The 25,122-nt window shown below is 43.1% G+C and overlaps 2 protein-coding genes across 2 annotated transcripts in view; both read left to right on the plus strand.

Annotated features, from left to right (window-relative positions):
* The first annotated feature begins 635 nt into the window (after positions 1 to 635).
* zgc:101664 (uncharacterized protein LOC450064 homolog) lies at positions 636 to 10,703 on the plus strand. Its single transcript, XM_061893537.1, has 3 exons — positions 636 to 770; positions 4,252 to 4,751; positions 10,373 to 10,703. Exons 2-3 carry the CDS (start codon positions 4,281 to 4,283, stop codon positions 10,562 to 10,564), a joined length of 663 nt encoding a protein of 220 aa, XP_061749521.1. The 5' UTR covers positions 636 to 770; positions 4,252 to 4,280; the 3' UTR covers positions 10,565 to 10,703.
* A 144-nt stretch (positions 10,704 to 10,847) lies between these two features.
* The window catches only part of LOC133548117 (phosphatidylinositol 3-kinase regulatory subunit alpha-like), a 30,569-nt gene continuing 16,294 nt past the window's right edge, over positions 10,848 to 25,122 (plus strand). Inside the window, exons 1-8 of the mRNA XM_061893508.1 lie at positions 10,848 to 11,447; positions 18,668 to 19,059; positions 19,122 to 19,251; positions 19,312 to 19,395; positions 19,453 to 19,524; positions 19,591 to 19,707; positions 19,777 to 19,978; positions 22,626 to 22,708. Coding sequence (XP_061749492.1) covers positions 18,868 to 19,059; positions 19,122 to 19,251; positions 19,312 to 19,395; positions 19,453 to 19,524; positions 19,591 to 19,707; positions 19,777 to 19,978; positions 22,626 to 22,708 — 880 coding nt within the window. The 5' untranslated portion in view covers positions 10,848 to 11,447; positions 18,668 to 18,867. The remainder of the gene's footprint in view (positions 11,448 to 18,667; positions 19,060 to 19,121; positions 19,252 to 19,311; positions 19,396 to 19,452; positions 19,525 to 19,590; positions 19,708 to 19,776; positions 19,979 to 22,625; positions 22,709 to 25,122) is intronic.

Consider the following 25,122-nt stretch of genomic DNA (forward strand, 5'->3'; position numbering starts at 1 on the left):
AGATTTGAGGGTTTTAGAGGTGCTGGGGTACCAGGAGGTGCATGTATAATGGCAAAAGGCTTGAGTTCCCGCTAGAATCTTCATGGTGCATTTGTTGACCAGAGAGGAGATTCTGTAGAGAATACTTCTTCGTTGGTTGACCTTTTTGATGACCTTTGTTGCCATTTGATCACAGGGGATAGGTTAACCTATATGGAACCTAAGTAGTGACCTCATCTTTCCTGGTGATAGCAAATCGTCCAATGAGAGCAAACATGCACGGTTACAAAAGGTGTACTTTACCTAATTTACTTCAATGTGTCACTGCAAGTCATTGGATATAATCAAAGCCTATGGCTTTGCACTTTTTTATATATATATATATGTATATATATATATATATATATATATAAAACATTTGTATTCTATTTTAGTTACTTTGAATTTACAACCCCCTGGGACTGTTTTTGTACTTATTTTGATTATTTCTCAACTGTTTGTTAATGGTGAAATTTATAAATAAAGGATTATAAAATAATCAAAAACAATAAAATAATCAACAATATAAATAGGATTTGTTCAATTGTAAAACAATCGCTTTCCGCTGGGAAGCCAAACTGCGGCCGCTACTGAAGTATCGCGAGAGAGCGCGAGGTTATGAAGGTGACCAGCAGCAGCTCGCGTCGTGACTGAAGTATCGCGAGAGACTGCGGGATGTTGGCTCCGGCTAATGTGGCTAGGAGCAGCTAGCTTCGCGATGGACTTCAAAGGCAAGCTTTAAAGTTGTGAAGGTTAGTACTTATTTCTCTTCCTAAACTCTTACTTTTCATTTAACTCTTGGCTTCACTCGTGTAAGATTCGACGATCGCCACTTTGAAGTGTTAACCTAACTGGTTGAAGATAAAAACAATGCTTTTAGCCAACTGCCATCCATTTACTACCGCTTGTCCCTTTCGGGGTTGCTGCAGCCTATCTCAGCTCTTCTTGTTCTTTATTATTACTCCTCTTCATTTACCCTTGAAAACATAACACTTATATTCATCAAACAAGGCTGTGGAAAAAGTATTTTTATGATTAAATACAAATAGTTCTTATTAGGTTTGAAGGACGTCTTGTTCATCTCATTAGGAAGGATTTCACAGACGTTTCATTTCTTCAATTAAAAGACTGATTTGGGGGTTTAAAAACAATTTACTTCATGTAAAAAAAAAGTAATTGCAAGTATAAAGACAATAACACTAAACGGTCCCCAGTGTGTGAATGTTGTCTGTCTGTGTTGGCCATGCAATGAGGTGGCGACTTGTCCAGGGTGTTTCCCCGCCTTCCGCCCGATTGTAGCTGAGATAGGCCCCAGCGCCCCCCGCGACCCAAAGGGAATGAGCGGTAGTAAATGGATGGCTGGAAGACAATTTTCTTCAATTAAAACAAATTGCTCGCAGGTAAAAAAGAATTACGTTTTCCAAAAGTAAAAAAATACTTTAATATAAAAACTAATTTCTTTAGTTAAAAAACGATTTGCAACCATGAAAAAAATGTTCTTCTATTAAGATTAGAGTCACATTACTGAGAATGACATTCACTGCCAAAGCTCAACAAACTCACTTCAAATGTTTTTACTGATGCTTAAAGATTCGCAAGTAAAACAACAAACACATTTGCAAGTAAAAAAGATGTTATTTGAGAGTATAAAAAACAATTTCTTTAATTAAAAAACGATTTGAAATCATGAAAACAATGTTCTTCTATTAAGAAACGGTTCCGGTGGCAAAAACTATTTTTTTTCAACTGTAAAGCGTTTTCTGAGTATTAAAACATTTTTATTCAATCAAAAAAACGATTTGAGAGTATAAAAACAATGTTCTTCAATTAAAAAAATTATTCCAGACTATAAAAAAAATATTTTGTCCAATGATTTGGGAGTGTAAAAACAATTTACTTTAAGTAAAAAATTTATTTGCAAGTATAAAGACAATTTTCTACAATTAAAACAAATTACTCGCAGGTAAAGTAAATAAACAATTTGAGACTATATATAAAAACTAATTTCTTTAGTTGAAAAAGGATTTGCAATCATGAAAAAAATGTTCTTCTATTAAGATTAGAGTCACATTACTGAGAATGACATTCACTGCCAAAGCTCAACAAACTCACTTCAAATGTTTTTACTGACGCTTAAAGATTTGCAAGTAAAACAACAAACACATTTCTTCAATTAGAATAAGAATTTGCAAGTAAAAAAGATGTTATCAATGAAAAAATGTTTTTCGAGAGTATAAAAAACAATTTCTTTAGTTAAAAAACGATTTGAAATCATGAAAACAATGTTCTTCTATTAAAAAAATCATTCTGGTGGCAAAAACATTTTTTTTTTTAACTAAAAAGCGTTTTGTGAGTATTAAAACAATTTTCTTCAATTAAAAAAAAAACGATTTGAGAATATAAAAACAATTTTATTTAATTAAAAAAACGATTACAGACTGTAAAAAAATATATTTTGTCCAATTTAAAGAATGATTTGGGAGTTTAAAAACCATTTACTTCATGTAAAAAAAAAAAAAAGTAATTTCTTCAATTAAAACAAATTACTCGTAGGTGTGACAATCATTGGTACTTTAACTTTAAAAAAGAACTATGTTTTGCACAAGTAAAAAAATTACTTTGAGAGTATAAAAACTATTTTTTTTAGTTAAAAAACAATTTGCAATCATGAAAAAAATGTTCTTCTATTAAGATTAGAGTCACATTACTGAGAATGACATTCACTGCCAAAGCTCAACAAACTCATTTCAAATGTTTTTACTGACGCTTAACGATTTGCAAGTAAAACAACAAACACATTTCTTCAATTAGAATAACAATTTGCAAGTAAAACAAATGTTTTCAATGAAAAAATGTTTGGAGAGTATAAAAAACTATTTCTTTAGTTAAAAAACGATTTGCAATCATGAAAACAATGTTCTTCTTTTAAAAAATGATTCCGGTGGCAAAAACATTTTTTTTTTTTAACTAAAAAGCGTTTTCTGAGTATTAAAACAATTTTCTTCAATTAAAAAAATGATTCCAGACTATAAAAAATTTTTTTGTCCAATTAAAAGAATGACTTGGGAGTGTAAAAACAATTTACTTCAAGTAAATTTGTTTTTTGCAAGTATAAAGACAATTTTCTTCAATTAAAACAAATTACTCGCAGGTAAAGTAAATACAAAATTTGAGACTATATATAAAAACACATTTCTGTGGTTGAAAAAGGATTTGCAATCATAAAAACAATTTTCTTCTATTAGGATAAAGGATTAGAGGATGAAAACTTATTTTTTCAATTAAAAAGACGATCCAGGAGTACGAAAAAATGCATTCAACTAAAAAACGATTTGCAAGTCTATAAACAATTGTCTTCAATTTATAAAATGTTGTGCGAGTATAAAAGTAGTTCAGACAGTAATCTTCCACCCTAGGCCATGCACACAGTGATTGACACTCTACAACAACAGGTGGCGCTGCTCAGTCAATTGGTGGCCGCCAGAGCAACTGTTTGCGCATGGTGCCGTCCGCCAAAAATAACACATAAGTAGCAGCAGGTTCAGGTTGGGGAGTAAGATGGCCAACAGAAGAGAGAGGAAACAAGCTCAACCTGTAAGTTGACGTGCAAGTTTTCCTCCTCTTCTGGTTTTTTGTACTTGCAACTTGTTTTTCAATCGGAGAAAATGGTTGTCTTTTCTTACTTTGGGGCGGTATAGCTCGGTTGGTAGAGTGGCCGTGCCAGCAACTTGAGGGTTGCAGGTTTGATTCCCGCTTCCGCCATCCTAGTCACTGCCGTTGTGTCCTTGGGCAAGACACTTTACCCACCTGCTCCCAGTGCCACCCACACTGGTTTAAATGTCACTTAGATATTGGCTTTCACTATGTAAAGTGCTTTGAGTCACTAGAGAAAAGCGCTATATAAATATAATTCACTTCACTTGCGAATTGGTGGGCGTGAGGATAAACTTTTTCTGTGTTTGTGGAGTAAATTCATTCTCTACTTTTGTTTGATTATATTTTCTCTCATTGACATAAATACAGTATATTTGACATATATAATATGAACAATCATGCTTTGTTTGACTTATATTTAATTATATTTTATTTCCATTGACATAAATACAGTATATTTGACATATATAATATGAACAATCATGCTTTGTTTGACTTATATTTAACTATATTTTCTCACATTGACATGACTATAGTCTGCAGGTACTTGAGTAATATGAACATTGTTTTTGTCCACAGGTGGTTGGCGTGATGAAGATGAGGTCCAGATGGAGGATGTGGTTCTTCATGTGCACGGACGCGTCGAAGGACTCTGTACTTTCATCGAGACCACCGAGAAGCTTCTAGAGCCGTTCACCTGCCGACCTCCTCCGGTCTTCGCCCCCTGGTTCTCAGACACCGCAGCAAAGATCAGACCGGCTAAACGTCCGCCCGTCCTCAGCGGCGGCCATCACGAGCAAAGCCCAGCTGACGTGTGCGGTCCTGGAGATCAAGCGGCGGCAGCACGTGAGTCCACCAACACCACCACCAACACCACCACCACCAACACCACCACCAACACCACCACAGACTCCCCCAAGCGCTCCTGGAGCGTCTTGGCTTCCAGAGGTGCCGTCCAGAACTCGCCTTCCCTCTCCAATCGCTTCCGTGGCAGCGTGGCGCTGCATGGCCTGCACCCCCAGCAGAGGTCCAAGTGGGTCATCAGCCAGCACAACTGTGGACCACAGGACTTGGAACAGGTACTCACTCGCTCTCTACATGACAACAACACGTCAATCACCTGCAGATGTACAAACACTGTTTCCATATGAGTTGGGAAATGGTGTTAGATGTAAATATAAACAGAATACAATGATTTGCAAATCCTTTTCAAGCCATATTCAGTTGAATATGCTACAAAGACAACATATTTCATGTTCAAACTCATAAACATGTTTTGTTTGCAAATAATAACATTAAAGGCCTACTGAAATGAGATGTTCTTATTCAAAGGGGGATAGCAGCTCCATTCTATGTGTCATACTTCATCATTTCACCATATTGACATATTCTTGCTGAAAGGATTTAGTAGAGAACATCCACCATAAAATTTGCAACTTTTGGTCACTTTTAATCAGCCTGATGGCGGCGCCCGGACGGGCTGCGACACTGCGGTGCTCTTGCTAAAGATGGAACATTTGGCGGAAATGCCGGACAGTTCTGCAGACTTCATGGCTGGCTCGCATCGTGGTCACTCCGTGATCACGTACGACCGCCAGACACTTCTGGATATGGACACATCGGGCCGTTTTGGACTGATAGACGCGGGCGTGCTAAACATGCTAACTAGCATGGGGATACGTCGGCGGCTACATCCAGCGGCCTGTGAAGCAGGGGAGTCTAGTGGCAGCGGGGGCCGTCTACGGAGCAGACGCCAGCGGTGTGATCGGAAACGCGGATGTCGAGCGGGGCTAAAAACAAAGCAGAAGGCTAATCCCCACAGAACACCACTTCCCTCCATCCTGAAGACGGATTTAAATAAGGGATGCGAGACTACTGGTCTGGGTAAGGAGTCAGTTAAATTAAAACAAGTTTTTTCTGCTTTGAGTGTTTCAGAGTTGGACATGTGTTTTACTGAGGTGGCTAACTATGATGCGTGCAGTTTATCAAAGCAACAAACAAACAATCGGAAAATCCCCGTTACTGAGGAGGCTAACCATGATGCGTGCAGTTTATCAAAGCAACAATCAAACAATCGGAAAATTCCCGTCGTATCAATTCCTAGATATGGTCGTAATTATACTGAATGCACTGGGCATAATAAACACAACATTATTAATATTGCTACTACGGATAATTTGATCAAAAATTCCCTAAAACAGCCCACTACCTATAATATAGGTTTTTTAAACATAAGATCATTGTCTCCTAAAACGTTGTTAGTTAATGATATTATCAGAGACAACAATCTTAACGTCATCGGTCTCAGCGAAACCTGGCTTAAACCAAACGACTTTTTTGCGCTAAATGAGGCATGTCCTCCTAACTTTACACATGCGCATATTGCCCGTCCGCTTAAAAGGGGTGGGGGGGTCGCACTAATATACAACGAAAACTTTAACCTTAGTCCTAACACAAATAATAAATATAAATCGTTTGAGGTGCTTACTATGAGGTCTGTCACACCGCTGCCTCTACACCTGGCTGTTATCTACCGCCCCCCCAGGGCCCTGTTCGGACTTTATCAATGAATTCTCAGAGTTCGTTGCTGATCTAGTGACACACGCCGATAATATAATCATAATGGGGGACTTTAATATCCATATGAATACCCCATCGGACCCACCGTGCGTAGCGCTCCAGACTATAATTGATAGCTGTGGTCTCACACAAATAATAAATGAACCCACGCATCGCAACGGTAATACGATAGACCTAGTGCTTGTCAGGGGCATCACCGCTTCCAAAGTTACGATACTCCCGTATACTAAAGTATTGTCCGATCATTACCTTATAAAATTCGAGGTTCAGACGCATGTTCGTCAAACTAATAATAATAATAACTGCTATTGCAGCCGCAACATTAATACGGCCACAACGACAACTCTTGCTGACCTACTGCCCTCGGTAATGGCACCATTCCCAAAGTATGTGGGCTCTATTGATAACCTCACTAACAACTTTAACGACGCCCTGCGCGAAACCATTGATAACATAGCACCGCTAAAGTTAAAAAAGGCTCCAAAAAAGCGCACCCCGTGGTTTACAGAAGAAACTAGAGCTCAGAAATTATTATGCAGAAAGCTGGAACGCAAATGGCGCACGACTAAACTTGAGGTGCACCATCAAGCATGGAGTGATGGTTTAATAACTTATAAACGCATGCTTACCTTAGCTAAAGCTAATTATTACTCAAATCTCATCCACCGCAATAAAAACGATCCTAAATTTTTGTTTAGTACGGTAGCATCGCTAACCCAACAAGGGACTCCTTCCAGTAGCTCCACCCACTCAGCTGATGACTTTATGCAATTCTTTAGTAAGAAAATTGAAGTCATTAGAAAGGAGATTAAAGACAATGCGTCCCAGCTACAACGGGGTTCTATTAACACTGACACGATTGTATATACGGCGGATACTGCCCTCCAAAATAGTTTCTCTCGTTTTGAGGAAATAACATTAGAGGAATTGTTACAACGTGTAAATGGAATAAAACAAACAACATGTTTACTTGACCCTCTTCCTGGGAAACTGATCAAGGAGCTCTTTGTATTATTAGGTCCATCAGTGCTAAATATTATAAACTTATCACTTTCCTCGGGCACTGTTCCCCTAGCATTCAAAAAAGCGGTTATTCATCCTCTTCTTAAAAGACCTAACCTCGATCCTGACCTCATGGTAAACTACCGACCGGTGTCTCACCTTCCCTTTATTTCAAAAATCCTCGAAAAAATTGTTGCGGAGCAGTTAAATGAACACTTAGCGTCTAACAATCTATGTGAAACCTTTCAATCCGGTTTCAGGGCAAATCACTCCACGGAGACAGCCCTCGCAAAAATGACTAATGATCTATTGCTAACGATGGATTCTGATGCGTCATCTATGTTGCTGCTCCTCGATCTTAGCGCTGCTTTCGATACCGTCGATCATAATATTTTATTAGAACGTATCAAAACACGAATCGGTATGTCAGACTTAGCCCTGTCTTGGTTTAACTCTTATCTTACTGATAGGATGCAGTGTGTCTCCCATAACAATGTGACCTCGGACTACGTTAAGGTAACGTGTGGAGTTCCCCAGGGTTCGGTCCTTGGCCCTGCACTCTTCAGCATCTACATGCTGCCGCTAGGTGACATCATACGCAAATACGGTGTTAGCTTTCACTGTTATGCTGATGACACCCAACTCTACATGCCCCTAAAGCTGACCAACACGCCGGATTGTAGTCAGCTGGAGGCGTGTCTTAATGAAATTAAACAATGGATGTCCGCTAACTTTTTGCAACTCAACGCCAAAAAAACGGAAATGCTGATTATCGGTCCTGCTAGACACCGAACTCTATTTAATAATACAACTCTAACATTTGACAACCAAACAATTAAACAAGGCGACACGGTAAAGAATCTGGGTATTATCTTCAACCCAACTCTCTCCTTTGAGGCACACATTAAAAGCGTTACTAAAACGGCCTTCTTTCATCTCCGTAATATCGCTAAAATTCGCTCCATTCTGTCCACTAAAGACGCTGAGATCATTATCCATGCGTTTGTTACGTCTCGCCTCGACTACTGTAACGTATTATTTTGGGGTCTCCCCATGTCTAGCATTAAAAGATTACAGTTGGTACAAAATGCGGCTGCTAGACTTTTGACAAGAACAAGAAAGTTTGATCACATTACGCCTGTACTGTATATACCTTTATATACATATATACATACATATATACCTGTACTGGCTCACCTGCACTGGCTTCCTGTGCACTTAAGATGTGACTTTAAGGTTTTACTACTTACGTATAAAATACTACACGGTCTAGCTGCATCCTATCTTGCCGATTGTATTGTACCATATGTCCCGGCAAGAAATCTGCGTTCAAAGGACTCCGGCTTGTTAGTGATTCCCAAAGCCCAAAAAAAGTCTGCGGGCTATAGAGCGTTTTCCGTTCGGGCTCCAGTACTCTGGAATGCCCTCCCGGTAACAGTTCGAGATGCCACCTCAGTAGAAGCATTTAAGTCTCACCTTAAAACTCATTTGTATACTGTAGCCTTTAAATAGACTCCCTTTTTAGACCAGTTGATCTGCTGTTTCTTTTCTTTTTCTTCTATGTCCCACTCTCCCCTGTGGAGGGGGTCCGGTCCGATCCGGTGGCCATGTACTGCTTGCCTGTGTATCGGCTGGGGACATCTCTGCGCTGCTGATCCGCCTCGACATCTCTGCGCTGCTGATCCGCCTCCGCTTGGGATGGTCTCCTGGTGGCTCCGCTGTGAACGGGACTCTCGCTGCTGAGTTGGACCCCCTTTGGACTGGACTCTCGCGACTATGTTGGATCCATTGTGGATTGAATTTTCACAGTATCATGTTAGACCCGCTCGACATCCATTGCTTTCCTCCTCTCTAAGGTTCTCATAATCATTATTGTCACAGACGTCCCACTGGGTCATTATTGTCACCGATGTCCCACTGGGTGTGAGTTTTCCTTGCCCTTATGTGGGCCTACCGAGGATGTCGTGGTGGTTTGTGCAGCCCTTTGAGACACTAGTGATTTAGGGCTATATAAGTAAACATTGATTGATTGATTGATAATAAAAAAGCCTTGCCTGTACCGGAAGTAGCAGACGATGTGCGCGTGACGTCACGGGTTGTGGAGCTCCTCACATCTGAACATTGTTTACAATCATGGCCACCAGCAGCGAGAGCGATTCGGACCGAGAAAGCGACAATTTCCCCATTAATTTGAGCAAGGATGAAAGATTCGTGGATGAGGAAATTTAGAGTGAATGATTAGAAAGAAAACAAAAGTAAAAAAAAAATTAATTAAAAAAAGATGTTTGTAACGGACTTCCTGCCGTCCTCGTGAAGGTTGCGAGGACACCTGACACAAGACGCATCATAGCAGCGTTGGCATTGATTTATTATTTCAACAAATCTGCTGTCACTTGGCCCTTTGGTCGAGTCACTTTTCAGTGCGCTCCTTCGTGCTGCCTGCTGCACGCCTTTCGGCGTCCGGGGTTACAACAACGTGGTTTCGTAGTAAAAGAGAGCGGGTACTTTCCTGGCCCGCCTGCAGTCTAGACCTGTCTCCCATGGAAAATGTGTGGCACATTATGAAGCCTAAAATAGGACAGCGGAGACCCCGGACTGTTGAAGGACTGAAGCTCTACATAAAACAAGAATGGGAAAGAATTCCACTTTCAAAGCTTCAACAATTAGTTTCCTCAGTTCCCAAACGTTGATTGAGTGTTGTTAAAAGAAAAGGTGATGTAACACAGTGGTGAACATGCCCTTTCCCAACTACTTTGGCACCTGTTGCAGCCATGAAATTCTAAGTTAATTATTATTTGTAAAAAAAATAAAGTTTATGAGTTTGAACATGAAATATGTTGTCTTTGTAGCATATTCAACTGAATATGGGTTGAAAAGGATTTGCAAATTATTGTATTCTGTTTATATTTACATCTAACACCATTTCCCAACTCATATGGAAACAGGGTTTACATGACACTAACACATCAATGTATCTTACAAGAAGTGAAAAAAAGCCTGAAGGTATGTCGGTGTTGTTTGAATATTTGCAAAGTGAATCCTCTTCCTGGAATAATCCCGTAAGGATGGAAAAGTGTTGGTGTTGTTTGCTAAGGTGACGACCATCTTGCTGTGGCAGGTGTGGCGGGCGGTGCAGCGCTGCAGTCTTGCCACGGCCAACGCCAACATCCAGCGCCAGCGTGCAGAGATCTGGGTGTTCTGTGACCTGCTGCACTCGGAGCAGGTGGGCCGCGTCCTGAAGGAGCGCCTGGAGCTGGCGGGCACCATCGGCCTCTTCGTCCACAGGCGTGGACGCGTCTTCAGCCTGTAGCCCACCCCCCTTTTTAAAATACTCAATGTTTTTATCATCTATTTTAGTGATGTTTTCTGGTGACATTGTAATGACAAATCAAACTGGATTTGATATAAATATCAAATGTGGCATAAAGTGTTTTTGTGGTCTCCCCAAAGTGTGCGTCAACAAAAAAGTACAGTTTGTTCTGGAAAAAGCTGCAGTAGCGTCACGTGACTGTGACGCGCAAACGGGGGCAGCCTGACGCCCCTCCCCCTCCTTTGTTGCCATGCAGCCTCTTGACAGCACAGCTTCCGAATGTAGGTTAGCGGAAGTGACGTCGGAGCCGAGCCTCCCACACCCGGACTGCGTTCTCTTGTCGCGTGGGTTCCCCCCACACGTGCCTTTGAAATGCACGATAAGGACGGTCGATTGTGGATAAATGCGCGATCTTGTTCCGTCTTATAAGCGCATCGCTTCAGGATAAACTAAGCTTGCTCGCATTAGGCGCCACACGTGCGTCACTTTATTTTGAAAGTCAAACACAGGCACTCTTTTCGTCGCACAATATAAATGTCTACTTATCCACGCATGGACGTGTATTTGATCGGCATATTTGGCTAACACAACGTCATCAAGTCGTTCATGTTGTGACGTACACTCCGTTTCGAGCAGCTGGAGAGTTTCAAAGAGCCTTTACTCTGGTAGTCCAAACCGGATGTACTTTCCTCATTTGTTAGCTTGACTGTCTTGCTGGCTCCAAAACCCAGTCGGGAGGAAGACTTTTGAGATCTTTTCTAGTTTAATCAAGCCAAAGCTGCATATTTATTCCTTCTAAGCACTTTTTGTCGAGTTGCCCTTTCGCCGCTTCGTCATGAAGTCCACTTTGTGTCCCGCTGGACGCCTGGACACCAACTAAAAGGTGAGAGCTTAGCTCCGAGGCTAACAGGCTAAGCTAACAGTGGCACGCATTGTGGTTTCCTGTTTCCTTTTTTTTCTTTTTTTCTCGCCACTTTCGCTTCACTTTTGTTTGGGAATATTCTTCGGTTTTAACGCTCCTTGCCGTATTCCGAGTGACTTTTGAACGGTGCCAATGCCAACGTTTGTCTTGTGGAGTTTACTGCGCGATGAACGTCAAAAAAGTGTCAGCTGCTGCGTGACGTCACAAGCTGTACGAGCAGAACATCTGGCTTTTAATCATCATTAAGTACTTCATCTAATCGTGCGAAGATAATTAACTACTTCATCTAATCGTGCGTAGATCATTAACTACTTCATCTAATCGTGCGTAGATCATTAACTACTTCATCTAATCGTGCGAAGAAAACTATATTTCCAAACTAAACAGCCAACACATATAATCCTTGAAGAAAACTGCACTTTTTGGCTATTTTTGCCCTTTGTTCACAATCCTAATGTAAAACAAAGGACACATGTTTGTGTATGCATTCTATAGCGTAAATAAACGCGAGCAAAAGTCAGCTAACTGTTGAGCTAACTTAAAGTTGTTCTACTCCGCCTATGAAGCGCTCATAAAAATCTCCATCGCTTTATGTAGATGCTGTATATAGAAAATACTGATTTCCTCAAATTTTCGCCGGGGCGCTAATTAATTTAAAACCTCTTCTCACTCCGGCGCTTACCAAAGGCATGCGGTAAAAGTAAGCATGCGCTAATTATTTTAAAACCTCTTCTCACTCCGGCACTTACCAATCAATCAATAAATCAATGTTTACTTATATAGCCCTAAATCACTAGTGTCTCAAAGGGCTGCACAAACCACAACACAAACCACTAGGACATCCTCGGTAGGCCCACATAAGGGCAAGGAAAACTCACACCCAGTGGGACGTCGATGACTATGAGAACCTTGGAGAGGACGAAAGCAATGGATGTCGAGCGGGTCTAACATGACCAAAGGCATTTGGCCAAACCAAAAATTTGAGTGTGATGTAAGGAGACCATCATGAAAAGCACATTTAATAAAAAACGTTATTATGGTCTTACCTTTACTTATGAATGAAGTCCATGCCAATTTCTTCTGATCAAAAGCATCGATGACTTGTTTATAGAAGTCTTCCTTATCGTTCTTCAGTTTTAAAAGTCTCTCTGTCTCGATGGAGATCTTCCTTTATTACCTCCTGCTTCCATTGAAAGTCCAGTTTAGAAAACTAGTATCAGACCGCTGCTATCAGTTAGCTCAGCTCTTCAAGTGCGGGCGACGACAGAATTATCCTCGGACAACTCCCCCTCCCGTTCTGCTCTGTGGGTGATCTCTTTATCCCACCGCTGCCACCATGAAGAGTTATTGTATAAATAACACACTGGGTATTTAGGACTGGAACATGCTTTATTTCAGCCTGGTTGTTTACATAGCCAGCATAGGAGTGTTACATCCTAAAAGGTCCGCCGTGCTTCCGCCGCGTCATATCCGTCCCAGCACAATTCACGTCACTCATTTCACTACTTCTGCAGCCGAGTAGTCGCAAGAAGGATCACTAGCGCCCTCTACCACCAGGAGGCGGGAGTCATTTAATGACTTATATTTGACACACGCAGCTACGGTATTGTGACGGTCTCAAGCCGTCGTCTTGCGGGGTCCAAGGACCACCAAGGAAGGACATGGCTTGAGCAGTTTGACTTTGTTTATTTTTCAATAGAACCTCAGTCCAGGTTGCTCTTCCGCTCCTATGCATCCACGTTTATGGATGTATGTTATATTGTATTTATATTCAAGCCAGTTCATCTGTTTTTTGGGGTAATTGGGGGGATTATTATGATGCGTTCAAGAGTCTTACAGCCTGAGGGAAGAAGCTGTTACAGAACCTGGAGGTTCTGCTACGGAGGCTGCAGAACCTCTTTCTAGAGTCCATCCATCCATCCATTTCTACCGCTTATTCCCTTTGGGGTCGCGGGGGGCGCTGGTGCATACCTCAGCTACAATCGGGCGGAAGGCGGGGTACACCCTGGACAAGTCACCAACTCATCGCAGGGCCAACACAGATAGACAGACAACATTCACACTCACATTCACAGACTTGGGACCATTTTAGTGTTGCCAATCAACCTATCCCCAGGTGCATGTCTTTGGAGGTGGGAGGGGCCTATCCCCAGGTGCATGTCTTTGGAGGTGGGAGGGGCCTATCCCCAGGTGCATGTCTTTGGAGGTGGGAGGAAGCCGGACTACCCGGAGGGAACCCACGCAGTCACGGGGAGAACATGCAAACTTCACACAGAAAGATCCAGAGCCCGGGATTGAACCCAGGACTACTCAGGACCTTGGTGGGGGTGGGAGGAGTCTCTGGAGATTCTCTGAGCCCTGGTCAGGCAGCAACTTTTTGCCATCTCCTGGATAGGAGGAAGAGGAGTCCTGATGATCTTTTCTGCCGTCCTCAGCACTCTCTGCAGAGACTTCCAGTGTGAGGCCCTGCAGGCTCCAGTCCACACAGAGATGCTGTTGTTCTCTATCATGCCTCTCTAGAACATGTAATATTTATGCATTTTGCTCATTGTAAGCATACGTGGAGTATTAATTTAGCATTTTTTTCCCCTTCAACAACACTACTAATGATGGCAGATTTCATGAGACAACAAATACTACAGAAGCGTATATTTTTGAGCCTGAATATACAGAGGATGATCCACATGTTGTACAAGCTGTGTGCCAACGAGATCAAGCTTTGGAGAAACACTAATCGCCAAACAACAAATACAAACTATGAACATAACAAATGTCTGCTCTCACTTGGATGATAATATCTTCCTGTTTAGATGAAGAATTAAGTCATAGTTCTTCCGCAGCTTAAAAGAGAAAAGTAGCTCAAACAAAGTTTTTTTTTTGCTGTCTTTCTTGACAACTTCTGCTCTTAAGTTGGACGTCAAAGTTCACCAACATCTTTGTTGATTTATAATCTAGGACTAGGCGATGCAGTAGAAGCTGTTTCATATGTCAACACTGTAGCTGTATAGGCTAGCTAGCTCTCTTGGACCACGGCGCTGATAAAAGTAGTTCCTCTGCATTAACGCTTATAATTACAATATTGCTACTTCTTCACAGGATGGAAATGGAGTATTATTGGCGGTTATTGGATGTTTTTTCAAAGGTCTTTATCGGCGGGTTAGGGTCACTTTATAAGATTTTTAAAAAAATCATTTATTTGTATGTTACTGGGCTTCATAAGTATTTGCACACATGAGAATCAGCAAGAATTGTGACTCTTAAAAAGCTGTAAGTCTACCTTAAAAGAAAGTCCACCTTTACCCCACAACTGACCACCCCTTTGAGCTCATTAAAGTCACCTGTGCAGCACACAGTGAGTCAAGGTCCAACTGCTACCATGGGCAAGACCAAAGAGCTGTCAAAAGAGACCAGAGACAATTGTAGAGCTCCACAAAGCTGGAAAAGGCTATGAGACAATTGGGAAGCAGCTTGGTGAGAATAGATCAAGTGTTAGAAGGCTAAACACGACTGCTAATCCACCTCAGACCTGAGCATTTAAGTCTCACCTTAAAACTCATCTGTATACTCTAGCCTTTAAATAGACCTCCTTTTTAGACCAGTTGATCTGCCGCTTCTTTTCTTTCTCCTATGTCCCCCCCTCCCTTGTGGAGGGGGTCCGGTCCGATGACCATGGATGAAGTACTGGCTGTCCAGAGTCGAGACCCAGGATGGACCGCTCGTCGGGACCCAGGATGGACCGCTCGCCTGTATCGGTTGGGGACATCTCTACGCTGCTGATCCGCTTGAGATGGTTTCCTGTGGACGGGACTCTCGCTGCTGTCTTGGAGCCACTATGGATTGAACTTTGACAGTATCATGTTAGACCCGCTCGACATCCATTGCTTTCGGTCCCCTAGAGGGGGGGGGGGTTGCCCACATCTGAGGTCCTCTCCAAGGTTTCTCATAGTCAGCATTGTCACTGGCGTCCAACTGGATGTGAATTCTCCCTGCCCACTGGGTGTGAGTTTTCCTTGCCCTTTTGTGGGTTCTTCCGAGGATGTTGTAGTCGTAATGATTTGTGCAGTCCTTTGAGACATTTGTGATTTGGGGCTATATAAATAAACATTGATTGATTGATTGATTGAAGATCTCTCCTGGTGGGGCATCACTCTTGAGAAGAAAAGTGAGGAGGTACCTGAAGAGAGCTGTTTCCAAGGTACTATCAGTACAGTGCTGTAAGATCATGCAGGTTCCCCCAGTCTGAAGTTTGCCAATGGCCATCTGGATGATCCAGAGGAGTCATGGGAGGAAGTCATGTGGTCAGATGACTCCAAAATACAACTTTTTGCTTTGAGGAAAAAGAAGGATGAGTATCAGCATCCCTACAGTGCAACATGGGAGTGGAAGCATCATGCTTTGGGGGTGCTTCTCAGCAAAGGGGCCAGGATGATTGTACTTTATCAAGGAGAGGATGAAGGGATTGTGAGATGTTGGCCATAAACCTGATTGAAGATGGTGGTGGCTGGGTCTTCAAGGAGCAAAGAGTGGTTCCATACTCAGCATATCAAGGTTCTGGAGTGGCCTAGCCAGTCTCCAGACCTAAATCCAATAGCGAATCTTTGGAGGGAGATGAAATTTCGTGTTGCTCGGCGACAGTCCTGAAACCTGACAGAACCTAGAGAAGATTTTTGTGGAGGAGTGGGCCGAAATCTCTGTGTGCAAACCTGCTGAAGAACCTGCAAATATTAACACTGATGTTCTCATGTCTGCAAACACTTATGAACCCCAGTGACATACACACAAATCATAAAAAAAAAAAATCATACAATGTGATTTCCAGATTTTTCTCTGTAGATGATGTTTCTAACAGTGGAAATACATCGATGATGAACTTTTCACTCCTACCTCATTTCTAAGTGGGGAAACTTGCAATATTGCAGGGTGTGCAAATACTTGTGCAAATACCTCACTACATATGTGTGTGTGTGTGTGTGTATATATATATATATATATATATATATAAAATGTGTGTATATGTTTATACAGTGGGGCAGAAAAGTATTTAGTCAGCCAGCGATTGTGCAAGTTCTCCCACTTCAAATGATGACAGAGGTGTGTCATTTTCATCATAGGTACACTTCAACTGTGACAGACAGAATGTGGAAAAAAAATCCAGGAATTCACATTGTAGGAATTTTAACACATTTTTTTGTAAGTTATGGTGGAAAATAAGTATTTACTCACTTCAAAGAAGGAAGATCTCTGGCTCTCACAGACCTGTAACTTCTTCTTTAAGAAGCTCTTCTGTCCTCCACTCGTTACCTGTATTAATGGCACCTGCTTGAACTCATTATCTGTATAAAAGACACCTGTTCACAGCCTCAAACAGTCGGACTCCAAACTCCACTACGGCCAAGACCAAAGAGCTGTTGAATATATATATGAAAAAATTGTAGACCTGCACCAGACTGGGAAGAGTGAATCTACAATAGGCAAGCAGCTTGGTGTGAAAAAATCAACTGTGGGAGCAATTATCATAAAATGGAAGACATACAAGACCACTGATAATCTCCCTCCATCTGGGGCTCCACGCAAGATCTCATCCCGTGGGGTCAAAATGATCATGAGAACGGTGAGCAAAAATCCCAGAACCACACGGGGGGACCTGGTGAATGACCTGCAGAGATCTGGGACCAAAGTCACAAAGGTTACCATCAGTAACACACTACGCCGACGGGGAATCCAATCCTTCAGTGCCAGATGTGTCCCCCTGCTTAAGCCAGTGCATGTCCAGGCCCGTCTGAAGTTTGCCAGAGAGCACATGGATGATACAGCAGAGGATTGGGAGAACGTCATGTGGTCAGATGAAACCAAAATAGAACTCAACTTGTCATGTTTGGAGGAAGAAGAATACTGAGTTGCATCCCAAGAACACCAAACCTACTGTGAAGCATGGGGGTGGAAGCATCATGCTTTGGGGCTGTTTTTCTGCTAAGGGAACAGGACGATTGATCCGTGTTAAGGAAAGAATGAATGGGGCCATGTATCGTGAGATTTGGAGCCAAAACCTCCTTCCATCAGTGAGAGCTTTGAAGATGAAACGTGGCCGGGTCTTCCAGCATGACAATGATCCCAAACACACCGCCCGGGCAACGAAGGACTGGCTCCGTAAGAAGCATTTGAACGTCCCGGAGTGGCCTAACCAGTCTCCAGACCTCAACCCCATAGAAAATCTGTGGAGGGAGTTGAAAGTCTGTGTCGGCGACAGCCCCAAAACATCACTGCTCTCAAGAAGATCTGCATGGAGGAATGGTCCAAAATACCAGCTACTGGGTGTGCACACCTGGTAAAGACCTTCAGTAATCCTTTGATCTCTGTTATTGCCAACAAAGGTTTTATTACAAAGTATTGAGTGGAATTTTTGTTATTGACCAAATACTTATTTTCCACCATCATTTACAAATAAATTCTTTAAAATTCCTACAATGGGAATTCCTGGATTTTGTTTTCACATTCTGTCTCTCCCAGTTGAAGTGTACCTATGATGAAAATGACACACCTGTCATCCTTTGAAGTGGGAGAACTTGCACAATCGCTGGCTGACTATACATTTGTATGTATATGTGTGTATATATGTAGACATGTATCATTGTTAATTTTTATAATTTTAAATCTTCCAGTCTTTATTACAGAAGCTTTTTTTGGACACCGAATTTCTGCAACTTAATTTTTTGCTCATGAATTATGTCAACTGAATGAAATTATGCTGACAAGTTAATTGAATAAAAACTTGTGAGCTAAATTAGTCTTGAAAATTTCAGTTGTGTTGTCAAATTCCGTGTAAAACAAATCAGTGTAACACATCTGCGTAGAAAAAAATAATTGCAAAAAAATTCAGTGTAAAATAATTCTGTGCACCAAAAATGAGTCCAGAAAAATGTAGTGTAAAAAAAAAAATGAGTCAAGAAGCAGAGAATAGTTCTTAGTTTTTAACACATTGAATTTGAATTAACTGAATTTTAAAAGGTTACATTTTGCTCACAATTGTTTCTTCAAAGAAGTTGTCAGCATCATTTTATGTTCCAAAAAAAGTTTCACAAATGAATTTCAGTGTTAAAATGTTTGTGGTTTTAAAGCCAGAAATGGAGAAGGTGTAACCATGAGTACCGCCACAATAAAAGTCACTTCCTGTGGTGTGGCAGGTCGTCGCCCCCAGATGTCGTCGCCTCAGCTGAGACTTCTGTTCATGAACGGAGGCGGAGCTTGGCGGCCGCTGCTGGGATGACTAGCGGACATGGAGACGGAGGAGACGCCATATTGACTCCGCCCACGTTCTCCCACTAACTTTTCTCAGGCAGAGCACATCCACTTTTCTACCGGCATTCAGGACTTCTCGTGTGCGATGGCGTCGGAGGGCTTCCAGTACCGAGCGCTGTACGACTACAAGAAGGAGCGCGAGGAGGACATCGACCTGCACGTGGGCGACATGCTGCTGGTCAGCAAGGGGGCGCTGCTGGTGCTGGGCTGCAGCGGCGGCGCCGAGGAGCGCCCTTCTGAGATCGGCTGGCTGGCCGGCTTCAACGAGACCACGCAGGTAGGCCGTCGCCACGGTAACCCTCACCTGCACAGCACGCCAGAAACGTTCTCAACCCGCAGGAAAAAGGCGACTTCCCGGGCACCTACGTGGAGTTTGTTGGCAGGAAGAAGATGTCCCCGCCCACGCCAAAGCCCCGCCCACCCAGGCCGCCATCCGCCGCGTCAGTGAGGACGGACTCGGAGTCTGAAGGCGAGTCCCCCGGCGGGCCCGCTGACCTGTCCAGAAGACTCTGACCTCTTCTGTTTTCAGGCGTCACCTTGCCAGAACTGTTTGGACCGCCCGACTCGGCCCCGCCCCTCCTCAGCAGACTGATGGAGGCCATCGAGACCAAAGGTAGGACCGCCACGCCGTGTAGGATCATGGCGGGCTCACACCTGTGTTGCTGCGCAGGTGCAGACTGTCCTGGCATTTACCGTGGCGTGGGCGCAGGAAGTGTGGACTGGCGGCAGCTGGCGGACGCGGGTGAGGAGATCACATGACCGCGACCTGGCGGTGACACGTCTTTGACCTTGGCGTCTTTGGTTTCAGACCTGGAGCAGCTGGAGGTGTCGGCGCTGTGCGACGGGGTGGTCCGCTTCTTTCAGGACCTCCCCGGACCCGTCCTTCCGGTCTCGCTGCAGGCCGACATGATGCACGCCGCGCAAGGTCAGCTCAGCGCCCGCCCCGCCCCGCCCACCACCAACCCGCCGTCACACCCGTCTCATCCTTTCTCAGAGGTCTCAGACCCCGAGGAGTGTGCCAGGGTGCTTTTGGGCGTGGCCAGCTCTCCTACTTGCCCCGCCCAGTACGGCCTCACCCTGCTCAGCGTCGTCCGACACCTCGCCAGACTCTGCGTGCATGCCGCCCGCAACCAGCTCAGCGTGACCGGCCTCGCCCAGTTCTTCAGCCCGCTTCTCTTCAGACACACGCCCACAGGGTCGGTCTCTCCTGCTCACACACACACTCATGTGCACCTTTGTACACACACGCTCATGCGCACCATTGTACACTCACACACTCATGTGCCATTAGTACACTCATGCGCACTTTTGTACATGTGCACATTTGTACACTCATGTGCATGCGCACTTTTGTACATGCGCACATTTGTAAGCGCATGCGCACTTCTGTACATGTGCACATTTGTATACTCACACTCATGCGCACATTAGTACACTCATGCGAATGCGCACTTTTGTACATGCGCACATTTGTACACTCACATACTCATGCGCAAATTAGTACACTCTTGCGCACTTTTGTACATGCGCACATTTGTACACTCACATACTCATGCGCAAATTAGTACACTCTTGCGCACTTTTGTACATGCGCACATTCGCACACACACATACACACTCTTGCGCACATTCATACACATGCATTCATGTGCACATTCATACACATGCATGTGCACATATGCACTCACACACACATTTGTACACTCGTGCGAACATCCGTACACACATACATACACACACATGTGCACATTGGTACACATTCACACTCATGTGCACATTTGCCCACATACGTACTCATGCGCACATTCGTACACATGCACACACGTGCACATTTGCCCACATACGTACTCATGCGCACATTCGTACACATGCACACACGTGCACATTTGCCCACATACGTACTCATGCGCACATTCGTACACATGCACACGCATGTGCACATTTGCACACACACACACACACTAATCAATCAATCAATCAATGTATTTTATTTCGGCAATCTTCACATAAAACAAAGAACAACAACAAGAAAAGAGAAAAAAACAACCAAAAAAACACTCATTTGAGCAATGATTGAGCCGAAAGGGTGTAGGTTGAAGCAACGCTTATATAAACCTGGCCCATCACAACAAGCACAAGGTTCAAAATATATAAAATCTAAAACATGCTTCACTTATATTACATACATACATACATATACTAATGCGCACATTCGTACACATGCACACGCATGTGCACATTTGCACACATACGCACTCATGCACACATTCGTACATGCACGCACTCATGCGTGCACACGCAACCACGCGCACATTTGTACACACGCAGTCATGCACACATTTGTGCACACATTTGTGCACTCATGCTCACAGCTCACATTTGTGCACACATTTGTGCACTCATGCTCACATTTGTGCACACATTTGTGCACTCATGCTCACATTTGTGCACACATTCGTACACACACGCACTCATGCTCACATTCGTGCACACATTTGTACACACACGCACTCATGCTCACATTCGTGCACACATTTGTACACACACGCACTCATGCTCACATTTGTGCACACATTTGTACACACACGCACTCATGCTCACATTCGTGCACACATTTGTACACACACGCACTCATGCTCACATTTGTGCACACATTTGTACACACACGCACTCATGCTCACATTTGTGCACACATTTGTGCACTCATGCTCACATTTGTGCACACATTCGTACACACACGCACTCATGCTCACATTTGTGCACACATTTGTGCACTCATGCTCACATTTGTGCACACATTCGTACACACACGCACTCATGCTCACATTCGTGCACACATTTGTACACACACGCACTCATGCTCACATTTGTGCACACATTCGTACACACACGCACTCATGCTCACATTCGTGCACACATTTGTACACACACGCACTCATGCTCACATTCGTGCACACATTTGTACACACACGCACTCATGCTCACATTTGTGCACACATTTGTACACACACGCACTCATGCTCACATTCGTGCACACATTTGTACACACACGCACTCATGCTCACATTTGTGCACACATTTGTACACACACGCACTCATGCTCACATTCGTGCACACATTTGTACACACACGCACTCATGCTCACATTTGTGCACACATTTGTGCACTCATGCTCACATTTGTGCACACATTCGTACACACACGCACTCATGCTCACATTTGTGCACACATTTGTACACACACGCACTCATGCTCACATTCGTGCACACATTTGTACACACACGCACTCATGCTCACATTTGTGCACACATTTGTACACACACGCACTAATACGCACGCACGTGCACATTTGTACACGTGCGCACTAATACACACGCACATGCACATTTATAGACGTGCGCACTCAGCACAGATTGGTGCACATGCACAGATTGGTGCACATGCACTCAGCACAGATTGGTGCACATGCACTCATGCACAGATTGGTGCACATGCACTCAGCACAGATTGGTGCACATGCACAGATTGGTGCACATGCACTCAGCACAGATTGGTGCACATGCACTCAGCACAGATTGGTGCACATGCACTCATGCACAGATTGGTGCACATGCACTCATGCACAGATGAGTCCCCATAGGCAGGCATGCAGTACGTCAAAGTGAGTGAATGAGTCCAAGTGTATGGACGTGTGAGCCAAGTCCCACTGGTAGTCTCCAGTCTGTGTGACTGGAACACAGCTCAGGTCTCTTTAGCGCCCCCATGAGGATGAAAAGAGTCCTTTCAGCCCATGAAGTGAATCATCCTGTGGAGTCTCTAACATTGACCACATCTTTGTTTCAGGTCTGAGTCTGCTCCAGATCCTCTTGCTCAGGTCCTGGAGGTTCTGATCAGCAGTGAGCTCAACATGAACCAGGCTGCTCCAGGTGAGCACTTTACCCACCTGCTTGGCTAGCGGCTAACGTCTTTATGAGAGACTTTTTCTTGCATTCTAACTCCTAAATAAAAGGGAGGTCCTCCATTCAAGAACTCTAATGACCATCCAAAAACACTCACCTCCATTTCAACCGAACATTAGCAACATTGTTTTTAGAAGCGCTAACGCAGGCAAGCTATTTTTTTAACAGAGAGCTAATTAACTTGTTGCTGCTACATGGACGCCATCACCTGGTGAGCTGCTTTCCTGCCTCCGGTTCTAGATGATCACCTTGATAGTATCCCACAAGTTGGTCAACTTTGACGGACAATTTAGACCAAGAAATGTCAAGAAAGGCACTTGGTTCAAACCCTCTGTTCTTCCTGAGGACACAGACATTGTACAGTGACAGCAGACATTGTACAGTAAGTGATGCCATATATATATATATATATATATATATATATACAAACCCTGTTTCCATATGAGTTGGGAAATTGTGTTAGATGTAAATATAAACAGAATACAATGATTTGCAAATCCTTTTCAAGCCATATTCAGTTGAATATGCTACAAAGACAACATATTTCATGTTCAGACTCATAAACATTTTTTTTTTTTTGCAAATAATCATTAACTTTAGAATTTGATGCCAGCAACACGTGACAAAGAAGTTAGGAAAGGTGGCAATAAATACTGATAAAGTTGTGGAATGCTCATCAAACACTTATTTGGAACATCCCACAGGTGTGCAGGCTAATTGGGAACAGGTGGGTGCCATGATTGGCTATAAAAACAGCTTTCACAAGAAAGGATGGGGCGAGGTACACCCCTTTGTCCACAACTGCGTGAGCAAATAGTCAAACAGTTTAAGAACAACCTTTCTCAAAGTGACATTGCAAGAAATTTAGGGATTTCAACATCTACGCTCCATAATATCATCAAAAGGTTCAGAGAATCTGGAGAAATCACTCCACGTAAGCAGCATGGCCGGAAACCAACATTGAACGACCGTGACCTTCCATCCCTCAGACAGCACTGTATCAAAAACCGACATCAATCTGTAAAGGATATCACCACATGGGCTCAGGAACACTTCAGAAAACCACTGTCACTAAATACAGTTGGTCGCCACATCTGTGAGTGCAAGTTAAAGCTCTACTATGCAAAGCCAAAGCCATTTATCAACAACATCCAGAAACGCTGCCGGCTTCTCCGGGCCCGAGATCATCTAAGATGGACTGATGCATTAGTGCCCAAGGCATGGCTAACTTACACATCTGTGAAGGCACCATTAATGCTGAAAGGTACATACAGGTTTTGGAACAACATATGCTGCCATCTAAGCGCCGTTTTTTTCATGGACGCCCCTGCTTATTTCAGCAAGACAATGCTGAGTGCGGGTATTCTCCTGGCCCGCCTGCAGTCCAGACCTGTCTCCCATGGAAAATGTGTGGCACATTATGAAGCGTAAAATAGGACAGCGGAGACCCCGGACTGTTGAACAACTGAAGCTCTACATAAAACAAGAATGGGAAAGAATTCCACTTTCAAAGCTTCAACAATTAGTTTCCTCAGTTCCCAAACGTTTATTGAGTGTTGTTAAAAGAAAAGGTGATGTAACACAGTGGTGAACATGCCCTTTCCCAACTACTTTGGCACGTGTTGCAGCCATGAAATTCTAAGTTAATTATTATTTGCAAAAAAAAGTAAAGTTTATGAGTTTGAACATGAAATATGTTGTCTTTGTAGCATATTCAACTGAATATGGCTTGAAAATGATCATTGAATTCTGTTTATATTTACATCAAACACAAATTCCCAACTCATATGGAAACAGGGTTTGTGTGTATATATATATATATATATATATATATATATATATATATATATATATATTACATTACTACATGACATGTATAAAATGATCAAAATATGTAAATATTAGGTGTTATTTGGAGTGTTACTACATGACATTTATACTTACAGTGTGCATTTAAAACCTATATTGAGGTTTTTTTTAAGAGCGCTTTATTGGCGGAATAAAACGACTCTATTGTTAGCTGACTTTTGCTAATGTTTATTTGGTATTTAGAATGCATACAAAATGTTGTTGTCTTACATAAGGATTGTGGATAATGGGCAAATTCCCCCAAAAAGTGCAGTTCCCTCTTAATGAGGTCATAGTTGGTTGATGATGTCATAGATATGAAGCAAAGATGTCTACTACGGGCGGCTGTTGAATGGATGACATCATCGCTCCTCAAGGATGCAGCGGGGGGGGGCAGTGTTGCCCCGGTGATATGATTTCTGTATGTGGATTGGCCACTGGGGTTGGTGACGTCACACACCTCCCAGCCCCGAACTGAGGCCACAGCTCAGACGTGCGCTGACAGGAAGTGGCGTTGGGGGGGGGTCACGCTG

Source organism: Nerophis ophidion, linkage group LG01 (assembly GCF_033978795.1).
Source record: "Nerophis ophidion isolate RoL-2023_Sa linkage group LG01, RoL_Noph_v1.0, whole genome shotgun sequence".
Lineage (NCBI taxonomy): Eukaryota > Metazoa > Chordata > Actinopteri > Syngnathiformes > Syngnathidae > Nerophis > Nerophis ophidion.

Excerpts from the sequence above, each read along its gene's own strand:
- zgc:101664 (XM_061893537.1), top strand. The coding sequence starts at position 4,281 with ATGGAGGATGTGGTTCTTCATGTGCACGGACGCGTCGAAGGACTCTGT. Across the intron at positions 4,752-10,372 it reads GACCACAGGACTTGGAACAG|GTGTGGCGGGCGGTGCAGCG; the intron begins GTACTCACTCGC and ends TTGCTGTGGCAG.